We start from the raw sequence: 24,450 nt of genomic DNA, 5'->3' as shown, positions 1-24,450 counted from the left end.
GTTGACAGATATTTAGGTTTCCACTTTCTGGCTATTATGAATAATGCTGCCATGAACACGCACATCCAAGTTTTCACGTGGACATATGTTTTCATTTCTCTTGGGTATATTCCCGGGAGTGGAATTCTTGGGTCACATAATAACTCTATGTTTCACATTTTGAGAAACTAACAAATTGTTTTCCAAAGCAGTTGCACCATTTTCCATTTCCACCAGCACTGTGTGAGAGTTCCAGTGTCTTCTCACCAATGCTTGTTATTGTCTGTCTATCTTCTGGTGTGAGGTGATATCTCTTGTGCTTTTTTTTTTTTGAGATAGAGTCTTGCTCTGCTGCCCAGGCTGGAGTGCAATGGCTCACTGCAACCTCCGCCTTCTGGGTTCCAGTGATTTTCCTGCCTCAGCCTCCCAAGTAGCTGGGATTACAGGCACCCACCACCATGCCCGCTAATTTTTTTTTTTTTTTTTTTTTTTTAGTGGAGACAAGGTTTCTCTACGTTGGTCAGGCTGGTCTAGAACTCCTGACCTCAAGTGATCCACCTGCCTTGGCCTCCCAAAGTGCTGGGATTATAGGTGTGAGCCCCCACTCTCGGCCTCCTTGTGCTTTTGATTTGCATTTCCCTAATGACCAATGACACTGAACATCTTTCCATGTGCTTAGTGGCCATTTGTAAAACTTCTTTGGAGAAATCTCTCTTCAAATTCTTTGCCTATTTTTAAATTGGGTTACTTACCTTTTCATTGTTGAGTTGTAAAAAGGTTTTCGTTTTTAATATTCTGAATACTAGACCCTTATCAGATATGATTTTGCCCATACTTTCTTCTCTTCTGTGTATTATCTTTTCACCTTCTTAATGGTACCCTTTGAATCACAAAAAGTTTTAGTTTGGGCTGGGCACAGTGGTTCACGTCTGTTATCCCAGGACTTTGGGAGGCCAAGGCGGGTAGATCACCTGAGGTCAAGAGTTCAAGACCAGCCTGACCAACATGGTAAAACCTTGTCTCTACTAGAAATACGAAAACGAAGCTGGGCGTGGTGGCGAGTGCCTGTAATCCCAGCTACTCGAGAGGCTGAGATGGGAGAATCTCTTGAACCTGGGAGGCAGAGGTTGCAGTGAGCTGAGATCGAGCCACTGCACTCTAGCCTGGGTGACAAGAGCAAAAAACTCCATCTCAAAAAAAAAAATTAGTTTTGATGAAGTCCAATTTATCCAATTTTTTAAATCACTCCCGCTTTTTGTGCCACAGCTAAGAAATCTTTGCTTAATACAGGATGACAAAGATTTATGCCTATCTTTTCATCTAAGAGTAACTCTTATGTTTACATCTGTGATCCACTTTGAGTTAATTTTTGTATATGGTGTGAGGTAAGGGTCCAACTCCATTCTTTTGCATGTGCTATCAAGTTGTCCCATCACCATTTGTTGAAAGACTATTCTTTTTCTATTGGACTAGCTTGGTACCCTTGTCAAAAATCAATTGACCAGGCCAGGCACAGTGGCTCATGCTTATAGTCCCAATACTTTGGCAGGCTGAGATGGGTAGATCACCTGAGGTCAGGAGTTTGAGACCAGCCTGGCCAACATGATGAAACCCCTTCTCTACTAAAAATAAAAAAATTAGCCGGGCATAGTGGTGGCTACTCAGGAGGCTGAGGCACGAGAACTGCTTGAACCCAAGGGGAGGAGCTTGCAGAGCCGAGATTGAACTACTTCACTCAAGCCTGGGAGAAAGAGCGAGACTCTTTCTCAAAAAAAAAAAAAAAAAAAAAAAAATGGCCATCAGAGTGTATTTCTGGACTCTCAGTTCTATTCCATTGATTTCTATGTCTGTGCTTTTGTCCATACCACCTTCCTTGACTCTCCACTCCCTGTCACCCTGCATCCTTCCATTCAACAACAAGTTGTGTGTCTGTCTGGGACTGGTACTGTGCCCAGAGCTGGCATTCAGTGGTGAGCAAGATGAACACTGTTCCTGCCCTCATAGACCTGATGTTCTAGGAGTGGATAGACAATGTTCAAGTAAAGGGATAAATGAAAAAGGTAATTTCAGATAGTGATTAGTGAGTACTATGGAAAACAAAAAATGGTTATGTGATAGTGGCTGGTGGAGGGTTACAGAGGAGGACTTCTAAACTTTGGGATGCTGGGGAAAGCCCCTCTGGGGGAGGGGGTAACATTTGAGGTCAGAATGAGAAGTTAGCCATTCAGATTTTGGGATGAGATGTGCCAGGCAGAGGGGTACAATTTGCTTGAAGATGAAACTGATACACAAAGGAGGGCAAAGTAGAGACATGCAGAGCTACAGAGCCAGGATTAAACCATGCCTGAATTCCACCTTCATCTGGACTCTTGTTAGCGGGTCTTTACTTTTTTTTTTTCCATTGTTCAAGCCCTTTTGAATTGAGTTTTCTCTTGCTGACAACCAACAGTGTCCACACTGAAGTAAATGCTTGTCACCCATAATAGACTTTAAGCCCTGAGAGCTATTTGGGAGATATTTGTCTAGTTCACATTTGTACACAAGTAGCTCTTGTATGTCACATTTTTATCACCAAAACGTAAAAATAAGAGATTTCACAGAGACATCCAGATTTTTTGCTTTGCTGAAACAACTGGAAGCTTGGCATGTGCATAGCAACTATGGCGAAGCTGAGAACCAGTAACCCTCTTTGGATGAGGAAGCTGCTCTGAACATGAAACTTTCACCTGGAGGAAGACGGAACAGAGAGGATCACCCTTTCCAGAACAAATTTTCTTACATGAGCTGTGCTTGGTTCATTTACATTCCATGCCTGCCCCCTACAGGCAAATAAGTTTGTGACCCCCTTGGACATGAAATAGGCTCAGTGCCAGGAAAGAATGAATGAATGGATGGCTGAATTTATAGCACTTCCCAATTCCTTTTTTTTTTTTTTTTGAGACAGGGTCTTGCTCTGTCACCCAGGATGGAGTGCAGTGGCCTGATCATAGCTCACTGAAGCCTTGATCTTTTTTGGTGCAAGCAATTTTCTCACCTCAGCCTCTCACGATCTGAGATTACAGGCACCTTCCATCATACCTTACTAGCTTTTATTTTTATTTTTATTTAGAGACAGGGCTTTGCCATGTTGATCAGCCTGGTCTCAAATTCTCGGGCTGAAGAAATCCTCCTGCTTTGGCTTCCCAAAATTGTTGGGATTACTGTGCCTGTCCTACTTCCGCAGTTCTTTTTTTTTTTTTTTTTTTTAATATAGCTTTATTTTATTTTATTTTTATTTTTTATTTTATTTTATTTTGAGACAGAGTCTCACTCTGTCGCCCAAGCTGGAGTGCAGTGGCATGATCTCTGCTCACCGCAACCTCCGCTCCCAGGTTCAAGCAATTCTCCTGCATCAGCCTCCTGAGTAGTTGGGATTACAGGCGCCCACCACCATGTCTGGCTATTTTTTGTATTTTTTTTTTAAATAGAGACAAGGTTTCAACATGTTGGTCAGGCTGGTCTCGAACCCCTGACCTCATGATCTGCCCGCCTCGGCCTCCCAAAGTGCTGGGATTACAGGTGTGAGCCACTGCGCCGGACTTCGGCAGTTCTTAACACAGTGCATAGCACATAGGTAAGTGTCAAATAGTTTGATTTCTCTTAAAGAAACATGAATTGAATCAGATTGTTTTCTATCACACGGATTGCAGTTTAAACAAATATTTACACAGAGTGTTTATTTCTGAGATGAGGTTTATTTTTCTCCCTTAGCTGGGCAAATGGACAGCAAGGTGCTCAAAATCAGGGTTCTCTTTCAAACCAATCCCTTACACTTTCAGTCCAGTAGAGGGCGATCGCAACAATGACTAGAAAGAGAACAGCAATGAAAGGCGGAATGAAGTGGGGCTTCCCGATCCCCAGCACATTTGTGGGATTCCTCCAGGAACACGCTGAACCGTGGAGACTGAGGATCGAATTCAGCATGGCAGCCACGTTTTTGGGTGGTAGTTTAGCATCCTGAACAGAAAATACATTCACATGGTTGAGAACTAAACTAAAATAAGAAAGTATATAGTAAAACCTGACTTTCTGCTTCATGTCCACCACAGGTACTGTTACTTTTCTCTTGGGTACTCTACCAGAAGTTTTAATGCCAATATAAAGAAATGCAGGCCAGGTGTGGTGGCTCAAGCCTGTAATCCCAGCACTTTGGGAGGCCGAGGTGGGTGGATCACTTGAGGTGAGGAGTTCGAGACCAGCCTGGTCAACATGGTGAAACCCCCATCTCTACTAAAAATACAAAAATTAGCTGGGCGTGGTGACGCGCACCTGTAGTCCCAGTTACTCAGGAGGCTGAAGCAGGAGAATCACTTGAACCCGGGAGGGAGAGGTTGCAGTGAGCCGAGATTGCGCCACTGCACTCCAGCCTGGGTGAGACTCTGTGAAACAAAACAAAACAAAACAAATACAATATTAACACTCCACCCTATTTTACCCAAAAGGTAGTATTGCTCCGAACACACTATTCAGTAGCTAGCTTTGCTTATTCATGATCTATCTTGTAGAATGTTCCATATCAGCATCTAGAGGGGGTCCTCATCCTTTCTTTCTTTTACAGCTTCATAGCCCTGCATGGTTCACCAGCATCATGACCTATTCGTCTAGCCCTTCATTGATGGGGACTCAAGTTAGCTCTCACCTTCTGCCTTAAAAATAAATCTCAATGAATACCCTGGATATATTTTGCACACATACAAGTGTATCTAGCAGTGACTTTCAGCTCCAGCTGAACATAAGCATCATCCAGGCGGCTTTACAAAAATCCCCATACAGGTGGCGCACATCTCTAATCCCAGCACTTTGGAAGGCTGAGGTGGGCAGATCACTTGAGCTCAGGAGTTCCAGACCAGTCTGGGCAACATGGCAAAAACCTGTCTCTACAAAAAAAAATACAAAAATTAGCCAGGTGTGGTGGCACACGTGCCTGTGGTCTCAGCTACTTGAGTGGCTGAGGTGGGAGGATCGCTTGAGCCTGGGAGGTCAGGGCTGCAGTGGGCTGAGACTGCGCCACTGCACTTCAGCCTGGGTGACAGTTTTTTGAGGCAGGCAAGACCCTACCTGGAAAAAAAAAAAAAAAAAAAAGGCCGGGTGCGGTGGCTCACGCCTGTAATCCCAGCACTTTGGGAGACCGAGGCAGGCAGATCACGAGGTCAGGAGTTCAAGAGCAGCCTAACCAACAGGGTGAAACCCTGTTTCTACTAAAAATACAAACATTAGTCAGGCATGGTGGTATGCACCTGTAACCCCAGCTACTCGGGAGGCAGAGGTTGCAGTGAGCCAAGATCACACCATTGCACTCCAGCCTGGGCAACAGAGTGAGACTCCATCTCAAAAAAAAAAAAAAAAACTCCATACCCAGGGCATATATCTGACCAATTATATCAGAATGTCTGGGTGTGGGACCAGGGACCTTGGTGATTCCCATGTCCAGCCAGGGCCGGGCACCACTGACCCTATAGGGTAAATGGGTTGATCAAGGGCACACAGACTTGGGAATTTGCTAGACATTGCCCACTGACCTCCATGCTGCTCCATGGGGCTTTTGTCAGTTCACACTCCCACCAGCAATGTACCAGAGGGCCTGGGTCTTCACAGCCTCCCCAGCAAAGTAGGCTGGTCAAAGATTTTTATTTTTGCCAACCTGCTTGTTTGTTTATTTTTTAAAAGTATCTCAGTTTTGCTTGAATTTGCATTTCTCTTACTAGGAGTTGAGGTTGGGCATCTTTTCGCATGTTTAAGATCATTTAATCTGTCTGATCATGTTCTGTGACCAGTTTTCTTTTCATTTTCTTTTTTTTTTTTAAGGTTGACTTATCTATATTTTAGCAAGACTTATTCTTTTTTTTTTTTTTTTTGAGACAGAGTCTCGCTCTGTCGCCCAGGCTGGAGCGCAGTGGCCGGATCTCAGCTCACTGCAAGCTCCGCCTCCCGGGTTTACGTCATTCTCCTGCCTCAGCCTCCCGAGTAGCTGGGACTACAGGCGCCCGCCACCTCGCCCGGCTAGTTTTTTGTATTTTTTTTTTTTTAGTAGAGACGGGGTTTCACTGTGTTAGCCAGGATGGTCTCCATCTCCTGACCTTGTGATCCGCCCGTCTCGGCCTTCCAAAGTGCTGGGATTACAGGCTTGAGCCACCGCGCCCGGCCAAGACTTATTCTTTACTTGAGTTGCAAACACTTTTTACTGCTGTGTCTTTTAATTTTTACTCTTTGCATCAGGTGGTATGGTATGGTTTTTTTTTTTTTTTCTTGGATCACTTTTAATATGTTCAAATGTATTCATCTTTTCAATGGCTTTTGGATTTGGATTTGGGTAACATGATTTATGGTTAGAAGGAAGCTCCCCATATTTTCTTCTGGCACTTTTGTGATTTCCTTTTTTTTTGAGACAGAGTCTCGCTTTATCGCTCAGGCTTGAGTGCAATGGTGCAATCTCAGATCACTGCAACCTTTGCCCCCTGGGTTCAAGCGATTCTCCTGCCTCAGCCTCCCAAGTAGCTGGGGTTACAGTCGTCCACCATCATGCCTGGCTAATTTTTGTATTTTTAGTAGAGATGGGCTTTTGCCATGTTATCCAGGCTGGTTTCGAACTCCTGAGTTTATGAGATCGTCCCACTTTAGCCTCCCAAAGTGCTGAGATTGCAGGTGTGATTCACTGCAACTGGTCTGATTTCCTTTATTTGTGTTTACATTTTTGATCCTTTTGGACTTTTCCCTGATCAATGGATCCATCTTTGTTCTTCTTTCCAATGGCCAATTGTCCCATTATCCTTATCAAAGAGTTAAGTAGGAACCGCTTTGTGAGGAATGAAATGAGCATTTCTTTTTGTCTTATAACAGCATCTAGCCTCTACTCTTCTGAAACTGTGTTCCTGTCCACCCACCCATTCAACTACCCATTGATTGGTTGATTCGTTCATTCAATTTCTTGTTTTTGTTTTTTTGCTTGTTGAGAATTCTAATATTAATTGGACATTGTCCCTGACCTTTTGGGTTTCCATTTAGGATTTGTTTTTATCACTTAATAACCAAAAATGATGACATTTTATCAAATGTCTAGTATATTTGTTCCATGTGTCATTTGAATTAAACTTAAAACAAAGCAGTGATATCAGTTATACTATTTTTCCCATTTGAGGAGTCATTGAAGAGAGGTTTTGAGGCTTTCCAATGGCCCTTTAGTTGGAAAGTGGCAGTACTGGATGCAATTTAAGAGCCCAGTCTTCAGGATCCTGCCTTTTTACCTGCCTGCACGCTGTAACTGGTCTTTGTGGAATGGCTGGATGAGGGAATGAATGAATGAGTCAGTGAAGGAATAAGGAAGACAGAATGAGTCAGCTCTTGCTTTCAGAGGAGCCCAAAGGGAGAGGTTAAGATAGGAATGCAAATGACCAGAATCCAGAGTAAAGAGAGAGCCCACCAGCGTTTTGGAAGCAGTCCACTTTCTACCTCTTCCTATTAAAAATGCTTCATTCTTTCCAATTCTTCCCCACCTAGAATCCACGGAACCAAACGCTGGGGTAGGTCGTGGCCAGCCTGTCTCCTTGGGTTTGATGCATTACGTCATCCACGTGGCGGTCCCCTGTGGAGCTCCGCAGCCCTGCAGCCTCGGGGCAGGGGCATGGGGAGAATGAGGAAGGGGGAGGGGGAATGGGAGGAGGGAATAGGGGACAGGGCGGGAGGAGCTGCCGGGAGGGTAAGTGGAGAAGAGGGAGGGGAAGCCGAGGGAAGCAGGGGAGGGGGTCAAGGAGGAGGAAGGAAAAGAGCTTGGGGAGAAGGAAATAGGGAGGACGGAGAAGTTTCGGGCTGGGATAGGCAAGAAGAGGGAGGAGGAGAGAGGAAGAAGAAGAAGGGGGAAGGGAGAAAGAGGGGGAGGGAAGGTAGGGAGAAGAGGTCAGGGGAGTGGGGGGAAGAAAAGGAAGGAGGAGGGAGAGGAGGAAGTCGGGTGGGAAAGGGGTTAGCGTAGTGGGAATTTCCAGGGAGAGGTCGGGAGGGGAGGAGGGGAAGTGAGAAGGAGGAGAGAGAAGAGGGATGTTGGGGGAGAAGAGAGCGGGAGGGAGGAGGGAGAGGGAGGAGGCAAAGCCCCTACTCCGGCCCCCATGTCCGAGTTGCGCAAGCCTTCCGGGCTGGGATTGGCCGCCGGAGAATCAAGACGCTCCGCCCCCGCAGCCCGGCCGCCAATGACGAGCCGGGCCGCGGCCTGGGAGGCCAATGGGCACGGGGGGGCGGGGTGGGCCACGGCCTGGGGGGTCCCCGCGCGCTCTCCGTCCGCAGTGGAAGCGGCCGCCGTGTTCGGAGCTCGCAGGCGCCGCGTCGCCGTAGCCACCGCCGCCAGCCCGTGCGCCCACGGCGCGTACCCGCCGCGCTCCCATTCCCGCCGCCGGCCAGGGGCGCGCTCGGCCGCCCCGGACAGTGTCCCGCTGAGGCCCCGCGGCGATGGCCACCAAGATCGACAAAGAGGCTTGCCGGGCGGCGTACAACCTGGTGCGCGACGACGGCTCGGCAGTCATCTGGTAGGAACTTTTCATTCCTCTCCACGCCCCGCTCCCCGGGCTCGCGCGGGGCCTCGTGCACCGAGCCGGCCTCCAGGCGGGACGGATTCGGGGCCTCCCGCGCTGTCTTCCTCGCCTCATTCCGGGACGGCGTGCCAGGCCCCCGCGGGCTTCTCCGTGGCCAGCGCGTCTGTTAGATTGTCCTCTGCAAGCGCCGCGCCGCGCAGCCACCAGCGCTGATGTGTGTGTGTGTGTTTTTTTCTTCTCCCAACCCAAAGGGTGACTTTTAAATATGACGGCTCCACCATCGTCCCCGGCGAGCAGGGAGCGGAGTACCAGCACTTCATCCAGCAGTGCACAGGTAGGGAGGCGCGCCTGCCGGGCGGATGCGCGGTCGTTGGGAGGTTGTCTGCACCCGGGGAGCCCCGGCCAGAGCCAACCTGGGAGGAACCGGTGGCCACATGGGGTGCCCCTAGCGCATGGCGTGGGAGGAACCCGATGTGAGCGTTTTAAGGCCTCATAAAACCTTCTCCCCTCTGGACATGCGAGGCAACAGAATTGACCCACCTGCCTCCGCCATCCCACAATGCCTTCTCCAGGCGGGGCAGCTTTTTTGCCCCCTGCGATTCACAGGTTTTCCAAGGTCAGCTCCTGTGTTTCCAAACTCCACTGTCCAGCTCTTCCCACTGTCCCCTTTTATCAGTCACTGAGCCCAAATACGAACAGGCTAGGGGGCTGCTTGGAAGGGAAAGAAACTCAGCCGCGCCCTCCTTTCTCCCACTATCATTGTCTGCCCGTGTGCTAATTTTATGTGATTTTTAATTTGACAAGTAGAATCAGATGCAAAAGAGTACACACCATATGATTCCATTTATAAATCTTAGACAAGGCGAAACTAATCTATGGTGTGAATGTCAGAATTAGGTTAGCTTTTGGGGTAGATAGCCACTGATTGGGAGGGGCACACCACCCGGACTGCTGGGAGCTGGAAATGTCTCTGTAGACATTTGTTGATCTGGGAGGGGATTATGCAGGTGTGTACCCAAGTAAAAAGTCATCAAACTGTATACTTAGGATTTGTGTGCCTTAGGCACTTCCCTGTTGTGTATGAACCATGAAAAGAAAGACCACGTGGCAGGCATCGCCATAAACCCCTCAGTAGTGGCAGAGGCTCTGTGATGTTGGTAATGGGACCTTTTAAAGAGATTGGAGAATGCGACTCCCTCCCATCTCTGGTCTTTAGTTGGAAGCAAACTTTTGGACAAAGGCAGCACAGCCCGGAGGTTAGGGCGTGGACCCTGAGCCAGACGGTGTGGGTTATTTATTTATTTATTTTGTCTTTTTGAGACAGAGTCTTGCTCTGTTGCCCAGGCTGGAGCGCAGTGGCCAATCTCAGCTCACTGCAACCTCCCTCTCCTGGGTTCAAGAGAGTCTCCTGCCTCAGCTTCCTGAGTAGCTGGGGTTACAGGCGCCCACCACCACGCCCAGCTAATTTTTTGTAATTTTAGTGGAGACGGGGGGGGGGGGGGGGGTGTTTCACCATGTTGGCCAGGCTGGTCTCCAACTTCTGACCTTACGTGATCTGCCCGCCTTGGTCTCTCAAAGTGCTGGGATTACAGGCGTGAGCCACCGAGCCCAGCCGACGGTGTGGGTTTGAATCCCTCAATGGCTGCTTCCTGGCTGTGTGGCTTGGAGCGAGTTCCTTAATCTCTGGGGGTGTTGGTTTCCTCACCTGCACTCCCACAGTGCTGTTGTGAGGGTAAGTGAGTCAGTATGTGTAAAATGCTCAGAACAGTGCCTGTACAAGCTACATGATTATTTGCGAAATAAATAAAAAGTACAGAATTGTGCCAGGGATCATGTGGGTGTTTCTTTCCTTAACTGCTTCCATAATCAAATTACATTTTACATTTAGTTCAATTCAAAGGATATTTGTGGAGGGACTGCTAGAGGCTGAGTGATACTAAGAATGTACGTATGCACACACACACACACACACACAACTAAAATTACTCCTTGAGCGCTGCCTCTAGACATTCATTCATTGCTTTTGTAAACAGTTGGCCTAAAATAGCAGCATAAAGCACTGCAACGATGTGAAGAGTTGGCAGGGTAGGATTTGAACCCAGGCCTCTGTCCCTCTGCCTCTGTGGTTGAATGCTTTTGCAAGCAGAATAAGTGCAAAATCTTAACTTTCTCCCCTCCGGTTAGTGAACAGCCGGAAGATTCAGCAGTATTTCTGCTTTGCCAGCTCTGAGGCTGTGCTTGACGCTAAATTCACTTCTTTCCTCCCGCTGGTCACCAATCACTCCCTTCCCCCATCAAACCATGTTCTGCCCCTGAAGCTACTGTTCTCTCCAGCAAGTAGAAGGTGATGAGGAAAGGAGCATCCATCCCATCAGGAGACTCCTGGCAGTTGCTCCCAGGCCTCAGCCCACTCTGGTGTGGTGGGAAAACACTTCCTCCCGCAGGCTTGTGGTTTTCTGCTCATACGCACCCCCTGCCCCCCAGACGAGAGTGGGGAGTGGCGCACGCTGGTGAGGAAGCTGAAAATGCTCCCCTGCTGTGTGTGGATCCTCATGAATGGGCCATAGGAGCTTCAGCTGCAGTCTGCTTTCTTTCTCCAGCCATCTGTTGGACAAATGCATAGGAGATTTATGGTTGCCATGTCTGCTCTTGTTCCTCTCGGAAAAGCTTGTTCCTTCCTGCTGTCGTGTCCTCATAACCCAGGGACGGTGGACTCAACACTGGCGCTGGATGGATACTAGTCACGCTCGACATGCCTTATCTTGGTCATGCCTCAGAACAGCCCGGTGTGACAGGTACTGACGTTGTTCCCATTCTACAGATGAGGAAACTGACGCCCAGAGAGGTTAATAGGCTTCCTGTGTTCACCCAGCTAGAAACTGGCAGAGTCAGGACTTGAACCCAGGCAGGCTGGCTCAGGGGACGTATTCTTGGCTTCTGAGGAGGTCGTTTAGATTCTCACCTCTGGATGGGATTGCTTGCATGTTGCAAATGACATGTTTTTGCCCACTTGTGGGCTCTTTTGTGGCCCCAGTTCCCTGCCAGGTAGGTATCCTGATAGGCCTGAGAAGAAAGGTTCTACTCTGGTTCGGGCTTCCTGCTTCCACACATCTCACAAGATGGCCAGCAGACTTGGAAGGCCAGAAACAGCACCCAGTTTCTTCCTTATAAACTCAGGGTGTGGGCCTTCCTGGGGTCCTGCTCGCTTCCCAACATTCCCCGCTCTGGCATTCAGGCATTCTCTCTAAAATACCCCCTTCCGTGGCCCTCCCACCCCAGGCTACTGTCCCTTCTCCCCTTCCTCCCCCAGGGCTCTCCAGAATGGGATCTCTCCACCCCAGCCTCCCCTCCTCTTCTCTCCCCAGCCTCCTGGCCTGGCCTTTCCTCCCTTGGAGCTGTTTTCCAGAGGGTCACTAGGTATCTGCACGGCCGGACCAGTTCCCTCCCACCCCCGCACTCATTCTCCCAATCTTTCTGCCTGCTCTGTGTCTGTACTGCTTCTTCCCGGGCTTGCCTGGCTCCCGGCCTTCCTCGCTGCCTGCCCCACCGCTGCCTCTGCTCTTGCTTCTTGCTCCATAGCTCAGTTCACCTGGGATGGTCAGAGACCTTGCAAGGGCCGTGAGAGATGCCCAGTGCAGATTAATGTCAGCAGAAAACCCACTGTGGCCTCTAGGTTGGAAACTCCAGGGGAAGTTCTAGCAGCAGCAAAGGCTGCCCAAACTCCAAACAGCCTCTCTTCCTCCTCCTAGCTCTGTCTTCATCCTTCACCTCCATTCTTGCGGGGAACGGGAAGGTTTAGCCCCTGGGCAGAGCCATCTTGGTGGAGAGACAGAGCAAGCCTCTTTGCCAGTGATTTTGGGGGTCCCTGGACTGTCTGTGGCTCCCCTGAGGTCATGTGGCCATCCCTAGACCAATCACTGAGACTCTGGGTGGCCAGGCCTGGATCACGTGCGCACCTCTGGAGTCGGGGGAGGGGGCAGCCCCACCCAAACCAGGAGACTGACTTGGGGAGGTGGCCTTCTAGGGAAGAATGGCATGCCACTTTCAGAAAAGTGTCCATTTGCCCCTTAACATCTCTGCCTTCCTCTTAATAGCAACAGTCTGTTGCCCTTGATCTTCCTTGTCTGGTATCTACTCTGTCCTCCCTTGCTGGGGTAATTCTTTCTATAGTACATTTCTTTTTTTTTTTTTTTTTTTTTTTGAGACGGGGTCTTTCTCTGCCGCCCAGGCTGGAGTGCAGTGGCCGGATCTCAGCTCACTGCAACCTCCGCCTCCCGGGTTCACGCCATTCTCCTGCCTCAGCCTCCCGAGTAGCTGGGACTACAGGCGCCCGCCTCGTCGCCCGGCTAGTTTTTTTGTATTTTTTAGTAGAGACGGGGTTTCACCATATTAGCCAGGATGGTCTCGATCTCCTGACCTCGTGATCCACCCGTCTCGGCCTCCCAAAGTGCTGGGATTACAGGCTTGAGCCACCGCGCCCGGCCTCTATAGTACATTTCTAATCAAGTCACTCCTCTGCTCATTAACCTTCTATGGCTCTCTTCTGCCCATTGGATTACACTCAGGCTGTCTGCTTGGTTTTCTAGTCGGTTTGTCCCCACCCACATCTCCTCTCTAGTATCTCCACACAGCCTCCCTCATGCACCTGCGGCCCAACACTGTAACATTCCCCGCCTTGGCACTTTTGATTTTGGAGGTTTCTACCATGAGGAACTCCTCTTCCCCATCTCAACTCATGTGGGACTCAGCCGACCACCTAGCTTACTGTGATTCCTTCTTTATTTCAACTCTGAGTACACTTTGGAATCAGAAACGCTCTAGTCTGGGCGCCATGGCTCATGCCTGTAATCCCAGCACTTTGGGAGGCTAAGGCAGGCGGATCACTTGAGGTCAGGAGTTTGAGACCAGCCTGGCTAACATAGTGAAACCCTGTCTCTACTAAAAATACAAAACTTAGCCGGGCATGGTGGCCAGTGCCTGTAATCTCAGCTACTCGGAGACTGAGGCAGGAGAATCGCTTGAACCCAGGAGGCAGAGGTTGCAATGAGCTGAGATCGTGCCATTGTACTCTAGCCTGGGCAACAGAGTGAGACTCTGTCTCAAAAAAAAAAAAAAAGAAAAAAGAAAAAAGAAACATTTTAAATTGACATCTCAGCTCTGCTTCTCACTCACTGTGTGGTCTTGGGCAAGTGCATCCCTCCCTCTGTGCCTCAGTTTTTAGGTCTGTAAAATGGGGATCCTGACATGCTTACCTCTGAGGGTGGCTGGGAAGGTTCCCTGAAGTAATGGACCTAACATGAGAGCACAGCCCATGGTATGTGTTGGCTGCCCTGACTACTGCTTTTCTTTTTTTTTTTTGAGACAGAGTTTTTTTCTGTCGTCCAGGCTGGATGCAGCCTCTGCCTCCTGGGGTCAAGTGATTCTCCTGCCTCAGCCTCCCAAGTAGCTGGGACTACAGGCATGTGCCACCACACATGGCAAATTTTTGTATTTTTAGTAGAGATGGAGTTTCACCATGTTGGCCAGGCTGGTCTCGAACTCCTGACCTCAAGTGATCCACTTGCCTCAGCCTCCCAAAATGCTGGGATTACAGGTGTGAGTCACTGTGCCCGGCTTCAAATAATTGTTTTTACTCTGATAGCACTCATGGAGGCATTATGCTTTCCATTCGGAAGCTTTCAGTACATGTCCCCACTCAGCACACAGTAGCACCTGGCCCAAGCTGGTATGTAATAGGCATTTGGCCCCATGCGGACACGCATTAGACCTTTGGCACGGGTCTGCGTGCAGGAGCATGGTGAGAGGTGCTTAGCTCAGTGGTTCAAGGTTTGGGTTTTGTCCGATTGCCTGGGTTCAAACTCACCTCTGGAGCAGGTGAGTTACCTGTCTGGTAACCTGCTACAGTGTGGTCATTAGGAGGGTTAAAGAAGCAAGTCCTTATGCTGCTTGGGACATAGTGAGCACTCCATACATGTCAGTTACTGTGATTGCCATTTTTGTCTGTGGAATTTAAGTGACATGGAAGAAGTGTTCAAGAGCACCAAGAAGACGGAAGAGGGAGAGATGACGGGAAGGAAATGGGTGCTGAGCTGGGCTGGAGGGTCACAGGTTCACCTAACAGAGCCACTGGGAGCCAGGAGCAATCAGGGCTCAGCTGGCAGAGGTGGAGGGAAAGAAGCCATTTACCAGATCATGTATGTATGGCAAGGAAGTGGCTGGGGCTGTCTATGAAATCATATTTTGTTTCTGTAGCACTCAAATAATACATGTGCTTTGTAGCATACTCATAAACCAAGATGAAACCAAAAGAAGAGAATACCAAGTAATACAGTTCAGATACAGTTTTACAAACTCTCAGGAACTTGTTCCCTCATTCTTTCATTTATTCCTTCATTCTCCTGTTCATTTCTTCATTTAATTTATTGAACATATGGGAGTGCTACTCTGTGGGGGCACGATTCTAGGCACTGGGGTTAAGCATAGAAGCAGAAAAGACCCCTGTCCTCATGGAGCTGACATTTTATTGTCATCTCCCAGGACAGACTACTGGTCTCATTTTTATCTATATTCTTGAGATATTTTTCTATTTGTAATTCTACTTCAAAAAGGGATCATAGATATTTTAGAGCCACCTCCCCCCCATTCCAAAGTTTCCTCCTTATCTTCCTCTCTTATTCTGCAATACCAGTTTGAAAATGGCTACATAGTTTCTCTCATACAAATGTAACATTGTTAAACCAATCCTCTATCCATGGACCTCAAATTATGTGTTGCAAGCAGTTTTATTTTAGAAGGAATCCAGGCATCTGGGAATGAGTCCAGTTTTCTGTTGGTGCAGATTTTAGAGCTGATTGGTTAAGAGCATCAGTGGTGGGGCTGGGGCATCTTGCCTTGAACGATAGCGTTGTGCTGTGTGACCTTGGGCAGATCTCCCAGAGTTTCTGTTTTCTCATCTGTAAAGATGGGGATAATGATTGCACGTAGCTTGTTGTAAGGATAAACCGGCATGTTCCATATAAAGCTTGTAGAGTACTGCCTGACACAGAATAAATGCTCAATAAATGTGGTTGTTGTTAAAGTAGCCCCTTCTGAAAGGTGTTACATATCAATGGATAGGTTGAAATAAATTTGAGATGTGGGGTGGTTACCAGAAAAGGCATCTTCATGAAGGGCAGCATCGGCTTGCTTGGAGGCAGGTGCCCTGTAACATTTGTTGGATGATGGTCTGGGTGGAGTTGATATTCCCATGAGGCTCTGGTCAGCCAGTAGTGTTTAATCCAAAACGTCACACAGAGAGATGTAGGGATTGATGGGTTTTTTTTGTTTGTTTTGTTTTTGTTTTTCTGCCCAGCATTCCATCCTTTGGGGGAAACTCTTCCTTCCATTTCATAATAATCCTGGGCAGCCAATGTAGTGCCTGTGAGAGGGCACATGACCCAGACTGTCCAATCAGAGTAAGCCACCCTTCTGCCAACTGGTTCAAGGGCCCTTGTGACTCACATCTAGCCAATCAGATTCATCCCTGAGACTTTGGACAGAGTTGTTGGTAAAGAGTCTTTTTATCTTTCTCTGGGATTAAAACAAATAAGAATGATGAGGACTTGGAGCTCACAGGGCGTGTCTACCATTTATAGAGAGAACCTGTCTGAGAACTCAGGAACAGAGCCTGGTGGTGGGGGTGGAGACAGGTGACGCAGCTTAAAACTCTGGGATCCAGCCATGCCTGAAGCTTTCTCCTTAGACAGTTCACTTTCATGAGCAAGTAATATTTTTTCTTAGGCCAGCGTGAGTGGGTTCTGGATTTAGTTTCCATCTAAATAGAGTCCTGGCCATAGTCTCCAGGTTAGGCAGCTGGACACAGTCTCAGAGGAGAGGAGAATCCAGGCTGGACAAGGAATTTAAAGCCTCTCATGTGAGAACTGACTGAGGAAATTGGGCACATTTAACCTTGTGAGATCAAGAGGAGAGATCCTTGGGGGCACGCGAGTGTTGTCTTCAGATGTTTGACGGGCTGTCATGTGGAAAGTGTGGACTTCTTGTGTTCCTACCTCCACACCAACCCTATGTGGTAAATGGGACTATGCAGTAGGAATTCAGGGATAGTGTGTGAGTCTGTTCTCACGCTGCTATGAAGAAATACCCGCAACTGGCTAATTTATAAAGAAAAGAGGTTTAATTGACTCAGTTTTGCGTGGCTGGGGAGGCCTCTGGAAACTTACAGTCACGGCAAAAGGGGAAGCAAACACATCCTGCTTTACATGGCAGCAGGAGAGAGACTGAGAGCCAAGCACAGGGGGTAGCCCCTTGTAAAACCATCAGCTGTGTGAGAACTCACTATCACCAGGACAGTGTGGGGGAAACCGCCCCGTGATTCGTTATCTCCACCCCGTCCTGCCCTTGACACGTGGGGGTTATTACAATTCAAGGTGAGACTTGGGTGGGGACACAGCCAAACCATATCAGATAGATTTTGGGTGGACCTGGAGAGGAAGAACGGCCCTCAGGGTAGAACGGGCTACCAGAGGAGAAAGCGAGGCCCCCGTCACGGGAGGTATGTCAGGAGAGTCCGATTGACCGCTCGGCGTAGATGTTGAAGAAAGGATTGAAGGAGGCGCTCCTTCCGTCTGCGCTGTCCTGTCTCACAACCCCGTTTTCTGGCCTGCTGTGCCTCCAGGAACACTGACCAAACGTGGCTTAGTACAGGCCTGGCGGATGCCTCTCGGAGGTGGGATCAGCGCTACCTGGATGACGGAGACTGAGAGTGGTGGAGGGGTGGTTCCTACGGAAAACGAGTACAGTTAGCAAAAGAAGGGAGCTGGAATGCTAAGCAGTCAAATTCACTTGCTGTCCATGACCTCCTCATATATAGCAATACAATGCACAGAGTTGGCAGTCTATTTATCATGCTGTTTTGCACCTGAATATTTTTTCCCTAGCTGCACCTACACACACGGGTTTCAGAAATTTGGGTGAGAAGCGAAGGAGAGAAATTCCCTTCTTTCCTAAGGTCTAAGGGACTGAAGCTCTCAATCTGTGACGGGGCTTTGGGCAGTTATAAAGTGCTGAACAGTCTGTCTGTTATGCATGCGACAAACATTTTATTGAGTCCCTACTTTGCTCCAGAAACAATGTTGGGTTTTTAATTTAATTTAATTTTTGAGACAAGATCTTGCCCTGTCACCCAGGCTGGAGTGCAGTGGCACGATCTTGGTTCACTGCAACCTCTGTCTCCCAGGCTCAGGCGATTCTCCTACCTCAGCGTCTCCTAGTAGCTGGGACTACAGGCACCTGCTTTGGCTCATTTTTGTATCTTTTGTAAGGATAGGGTTTCATTGTGTTGTCCAGGCTGGTCTCGAACTCCTGGGCTCAAGCAATCCACTTGCCTTGGCCTCTCAAAGTGTTGGAATTACAGGTGTGAGCCACCTCGCCTGGCTGGGTTTTTGTTTTTAAGTGGTACCCTGAAGGGCTGCTGAGACATTACCTTTGTAATTTTGTGCACTATCCAGTCTCCCATTGCCTTCTTTGCCCACGTATGTGTTGCTGGGAGGCCCTGAGCCATGCTGTGTAGCTTTTTTTTTTTTTTTTTTTTTGAGGCGGCGTCTTGCTCTGTCACCCAGACTGGAGTGCAGTGGCCGGATCTCAGCTCACTGCAAGCTCCGCCTCCCGGGTTTACGCCATTCTCCTGCCTCAGCCTCCCAAGTAGCTGAGACTACAGGCGGCCGCCACCTCGCCCAGCTAGTTTTTGTATTTTTAGTAGAGACGGGGTTTCACCGTGTTAGCCAGGATGGTCTCGATCTCCTGACCTCGTGATCCGCCCGTCTTGGCCTCCCAAAGTGCTGGGATTACAGGCTTGAGCCACCGTGCCCGGCCTTGTGTAGCTTTTTTGTGTATCCAAAGGCACGTGGGCTTTGTGGTAGCTCTTTCAGTCTACTGCATGGTGATGTTTGTGTTTTCTTTTCTGTTTGTGGCCTTGTCACCCATGATGAAGGATGGTAGATGTGCATCTTCCTGGTAAGTACAGTGTCTCATGTTTAAAAAAGGCCTTCCCCAAACACTAGTTAAATTGTGTTTTTGCCCCTTGAAAATCTTCAGAAGTTAATGCAAACTTTTTGAAAGCATTGCTTACAGGTTTTAGGGATGTTATAAATACCTCCTTGTCTTCCATCCTTTCTTTACCCTATTTCATTCTGGCGCCTATCCACACCTGGAGCATGGAGGGCTATGCCTAGGTCTTTGATAGTATTCCAGTTGCCAGATTTGGTGGTCATTTCTTTGTCTCTGATCCACTTTACCTCCCTCCAGCATTTGCCAGTGGCCAGCACCTCCCGAAAAAATAGTCCCCCTCGCTTGTGCTTCTGCTTCTGCACGGCTAGACTTGCCTAGTTCTCCTTTTATGTCTCTCTCCTCTCATTCTCACTTCCTTCTGCTGCTGCTTCTTCTGCTTCCTGCCTGGTAAGTCTAGGCGTTTCTTAGGGCTCCACCCTTGATCATGACCTTGTCTTCTCCAGGACATTTCTTGAGCATCTACTGTGCGCCAAACCCTTTGCTATGTACTGAGTTGAGTCCTTTTCCTGAGCCCAGTGAGCCTGCAGTTCAGGCCAGGGGTGGCTTTCTAACCTTCAGGTCGGGCTGCTCCCCCGCCTCCCACTCCCAACACCTTTTCCCCATAAGGTCCAAATGCTCAGACATGACATGGGGTGCCCTTTATGACAGGTGCTGGCCAGCCAACTCCTCCAGTGCGTGTCCCCAACACACACGATGCTGACCTCAGGGATGCCCAAGTCCCAGGCCCTACGTAGGGGCTTTATGTGTGTTAGCTCATCTAATTTATCTTCTCTCTGAGGGTGTAATGAGCAGAGTGACACCCACAAGTAGGAATTATCCGCACTACACTGAGGAGGAACCTGACATTTTCCTTGGAGAGCCAGAGTCGCTTGCTGGAGATGCTGCAGCTGGGAAGAACTGCACTTTGACTCCAGATCTGTGTCCGAGGCTCCCAGCCCTTCCCTGTGCCGCGCTGCCCTGCCTTCCCGCTTCCCTAGGCCTGTGGATGCTCTTCCCTCTGCCTGCACTATCTTCATCTGTTTCGCCTTCCTGGAGGACTCCTACACACCCGTCAAGGCCCGGTGTGAATGTTCCCTCTGCTCGGATGCCCTCCTTGTCTTCGTGGTGCTGGTGTCCTGTGTGGTGGTGGTGTGCATGTCTGTTTCTTCATCTCCTTGGCGAAGTCCTGGAGAGAGGGACTTTGTCCGTTTCGTGGTGAAATCCCCACCTTTCATGATTAGCTGGCTCCCATTCTCTTTTCCTTACAGGTGTGTTGCTTCCTTGAGTGGGCCCAAGTCATGGGCTGTATCCTGGGTCGTAGGCTTTTCCCAGCAAGTGCTGGCTGTCCACCCCTTTGTCTCTTGCTTATAGAAGAGAACCCATAATGCCTGGGTTCAAATTTCAGCTCTACTTCTTATGAGCTGTAGGCACCTGGGACAGAATCCAACAGTCACTGCTGTGGGCATCTGGGACAGAATCCCGCAGGAACCCTTAGAGGAACGTGGAGAGTACAGCCATGGGAGGCGGCGGCACGTAGCCACCGACTCTCATCCCCCATTGGTTGAGGGGTCCTTTAGGGGCTTTAGGGTTTCTGCACTCCAGGCTGTGCCTCTGTGGGGTTGAGCAGCTAGCACATGGCAGGATGTCATGGTGTACCCACATGGCTATGCCCACCACCGCTGAAACCAGACGTGGCCTTCGAGAAGGTGACGAGGAGTCAAAAAGCATATCCTTGCAGCATTTAGCAGTGCCTAAGATCATAGCCACATGTACAGTTATGCACCTCTTTATCCTGTGACTTTCCTGGGAGCATCCAAGCCCCGTGGGGCGGAAACCTGGTCAGCTTTGTTTTCTGCAGTATTGGCAGTGCTGGGAACAGCACCTGGCAGCCTGCACAGATGTCGTTGAGGAGGCAAATGAGTGACAGTCCATGTAGCTGTCTGAGAGCTAAGCTCACACAGGAGGGCCCGCTGTCCCCTCCTCCAAAGTAACAGTCCAGTGGCCCACAAGGCTCCCCGGCTGCTACCACTGGCCACGTGACTGCTCTGGCCCCAGGCTGCTTACTCCAGAGCCCAGACATTGCCACCTTCCTCTTCCACTTAAACAAGTGCCAGAGACTTTTCTGATTTAGCTCAGTGGCCTCAGCAGTGGCAGGTCCCCAGAGGCTGGTTTCTGAAGCCAGGCATAGCACCTCAGCATTTAATATTTTATTTCATGCGTGCATTTTGAAATTAACCCATCATAGATCTTGTTTTTAGTTCTGTACTTAGTTTATGGTCATCACGCTTTTCTTCATGCATTTATTCTTATTTTGTCTTCTATGTAGTTAGGTAAGCTTCCTTGCCAGTAATAAATAACTAAGTTGACAACAGCAATGGTTAACAGTGCACCTCTATTAGGCCAGGCATTAGCCAAGGTCATTGTGTTAATTTCCTATGGCCACTGTTACAAATGACCACAAACTTGGTGAATTAAAACAACATAAATGCATCATCTTACAATTCTGGAACTCAGAAATCTGACATGAGCCTCCCAGGACTAAAATCCAGGTGTGGACAGGGCTGGTTTTTCCTGGAGGCTCCAGGGGAGAATCCATTGCCTTGTCTTCTCTGGCTTCCAGAGGCTGCCTGCATTCCTTGGCTTGTGGCCTCTTCCTCTGTCTTCAAAGCCAGTCGTGGCGGGTCGAGTCCTCATGATGCCATCTCTCTGGTTCTGGCCCTCCTCCCCACCCTTCCCCGTTTCAGGACTGCAGTGATCACACAGGTCTCACACAGATAACCCAGGAGAATGTCCCATCTCAGGATCCTTACCTTAATCACATCCTCAAAGTCCCTTTTGCCTTGTGAGGGACATATTCACAGTTTTGGGGTTTAGGACGTAGATGTCTTGGGGGCCATTGTTTTGCCTGCCACAGTCACTTTCTTGTGATTTCATTTAATATGCACGGTGACCAGCATCACGGGCCCTGTTGTTATCCCGTTTCACAGCTAGGGCGGCATGCGGCCGGGCTGCAATTCTTACCTGGTGCATGTGCTTCTCGCCCCCACTCCTGACACCCCCTGCACCCCAGCTTGCAATGTAAAATCTTTGTGAAACAAGGAGGCAAGACCACGGGAGGCTCTTTTGTGGAACACCAAGGGGCAGACCTAAGGCCCAGGCCCAGGCCATGGGGGAGCCGTGGCACTGTTTAGAAGCCACTGTTGTTTAGAGGCCATTTCTGCCATCGTTGTTGACACAGAAAACCTGTGAGTGTGTCTGGGGAGCAATGCTCCTTAATTCCTGAACCCAAATGTTCCCTCCTGCCCTGGAGAGATTCCCAGGAAATCCCGATTTCCCTACTTTTGCCTGAAGGGCTGGCCTTTGGAGGTCTGATCTGACCCGGAAGCGGAAGCGCTTTTCTCCCCCTTTCGGGCTAGAGCTTTTCTCCCCCTTTCTGGCTAGAATTCTACCCTGCTTATAAAATGGAGTGTATTGTTCATGGCTTGCAAATAAAAGCTGCTGCCGCCTCAGGCGGGCCAGGGGTCAGCTGGAGCTGGGGGAAGGGTGAAAAGAACCTGGCTTGAGATGCAGAGAGCCAGGCTCCTGGTGCCCCCTGTGTGACCCCTGCAGCCACAGCCCCCTCTGGGCCGCTGCCTCACAGAGGGACAGAGAGGACTCTGTCCACCCTGGAGCTCTCAGGTCAAACGTGGCTGCTGTGTGGCCCATTCTTGGGAACACCATACTCTCTTCCTGGGTGACTTTGATCGCTCATCCCCGCAGCAAATACAAACTGAGCACTCACGGTCTGCTGGGCACTCGGTCTGCTGGGCACTCGTGCTGGGAGAGCTCAGTGGGGTGCATCACCGTGCACAACCTTGTGAATGGACCAAAACCACTGAATTGTACAGTTTAACAGGGTGCAGTTCATGCTTTGTAAATAATATCTTAGGTTTAAAAAGCATAAAGAAAAAAGGAGGATGAGGCTCCTGGGTGGGCAGGAGGGCAGGAACCTAGCGGGACCGTGGGGTGGGGGCCGTGGGGTGAGGGCTGTGGGGGGGGCAGTGTGGGTGGGGAGCGGGACGGTGGGGAGCTGGCAGGGCCCAGGGTGCAGTAGCCCCGGGAGCCATGTAAAGCCTCTGGGTTTTCCTGGAGCAGCATGCATTTTATTCTGACTACTTTGGTTTCTTGTCCTCCTAGAACTTTGCCTTGGCCGTTTTTGTGGCTCATTCCCACTGGGCAGTTTTATTCTGCCACTTCTTCCTCTGGGTCCCCAGGGATGATGCGCCAACCCCACAGGCCCTGAGCGGCCTCTTTCTCGGAGCCTAGCCCTGCCTCTCCCCACTGAACTCCCGGCTCCCCCACTGCCCCCATTCCCTTCATAGTCTGTTGCCATTGTCCCCGTTGGTCCCAAGGCCGCCTTGTCCTTATCCTCACCTAGCGCTTCTCAACACTTTGTATGCCAGGCCCAATTCCCAGGGCATCACCCCCTCAGCTGACTCTGATGAGGATCAATGTGCTGTGTCACTGATGAGGAGACCTCCAGGGGGAGGCTTGCTGGTCCCCTGGGCTCTCAGTGGGGTCCTCCTGTGTTTAGGGCCGAGCCACGACACCGTATCGTACCCGCGTTTCCAACGTGCTCACTCAGAGTCTGGCGCAGAGCCCTGGCTGAGTCACGCTTCGCTGCCTCGGTCCTTTGGGAAGAGGGGAGATTCTGCCTCGGATGTTGCATGGGGTAATGAATAAGTGAATCTGTAGAAGAGTAAAGTGAGTCAGCCATCCCCGTGGGGGCTGGTGTGCGCAGGCTTGCGGGCTGGAGTGTTGTTAAAGTCCACCGGGAAGGAAAACCGGCTGCGAGTCCACCCCCGCCAACCAGGGGCTCCCACGCAGAGGTGGAGAGGCCTCCGGGGAACTGGGGGGCAGAGAGGGGAAGTCGCTGGGCCATTGACACATGGGAGGAAAGGGGCAGAGCCAGGACCTAAACCCTGCTCTCCAGGCTCTCCTGCGGCTGAGGTTTCAAGCCGGCTCTGCCCTTCTGGGCCACCGTCCTTGAGGCGTGTGAAAGGTGGAGAATCAGCTTCCTCATTACGCAGGCATCGCAGACTCTAGCAATACTACCTTATTGGCCTGCCCTTTCCATGCACGATTTTCTTTTTTTTCTTTTGAGATGGAGTCTCACTCTATCTCCAGGCTGGAGTGCAGTGGCATGATCTCAACTTACTTCAACCTCTGCCTCCTAGACTCAAGCGATTCTCCTACTTCAGCCTCCTGAGTAGCTGGGATTACAGATGTACACCACCATGGGTGGCTAATTTTTATATTTTTAGTAGAGACAGGATTTTGTCAGGTTGGCCAGGCTGGTCTCGAACTCCTAAGCTCAAGTGATCTGCTCGCCTTGGCCTCCCAAAGTGCTGGGATTACAGACATGAGCCACCGCGTCCAGCCCCATGCACTTTTATTAGACCACAAATTTGTCAAAACAAATCAGGTGTTATGTCTGTCCCTATCCATTCGTTCCTGCCTGTCTGTTCATTGCTGCTCTCTGGGGTGGAAGTCGCACTTCAAAAATCCTGAGAAGGAATTGGTTTTATTCTCTTTTTTTTAATTAAAAGAAAAAAATTTTTTTTTGCCGGGCGCGGTGGCTCAAGCCTGTAATCCCAGCACTTTGGGAGGCCGAGACGGGCGGATCATGAGGTCAGGAGATCGAGACCATCCTGGCTAACACCGTGAAACCCCGTCTCTACTAAAAAATACAAAAAACTAGCTGGGCGTGGTGGCGGGCGCCTGTGGTCCCAGCTACTCGGGAGGCTGAGGCAGGAGAATGGCGTGAACCCGGGAGGCGGAGCTTGCAGTGAGCTGAGATCCAGCCACTGCACTCCAGCCTGGGCGACAGAGC

At 49.7% G+C, this 24,450-nt stretch overlaps 1 protein-coding gene across 1 annotated transcript in view; it reads left to right on the top strand.

The window, feature by feature from the left end:
- The first annotated feature begins 8,274 nt into the window (after positions 1 to 8,274).
- COTL1 (coactosin like F-actin binding protein 1) overlaps positions 8,275 to 24,450 on the top strand; it is a 53,796-nt gene continuing 37,620 nt past the window's right edge. Inside the window, exons 1-2 of the mRNA XM_023226890.1 lie at positions 8,275 to 8,528; positions 8,786 to 8,868. Coding sequence (XP_023082658.1) covers positions 8,452 to 8,528; positions 8,786 to 8,868 — 160 coding nt within the window. The 5' untranslated portion in view covers positions 8,275 to 8,451. The remainder of the gene's footprint in view (positions 8,529 to 8,785; positions 8,869 to 24,450) is intronic.

Source organism: Piliocolobus tephrosceles, chromosome 17 (genome assembly GCF_002776525.5).
Source record: "Piliocolobus tephrosceles isolate RC106 chromosome 17, ASM277652v3, whole genome shotgun sequence".
Classification (NCBI taxonomy): Eukaryota; Metazoa; Chordata; class Mammalia; order Primates; family Cercopithecidae; genus Piliocolobus; species Piliocolobus tephrosceles.
This window is presented reverse-complemented; position numbering and strand designations above follow the sequence as displayed.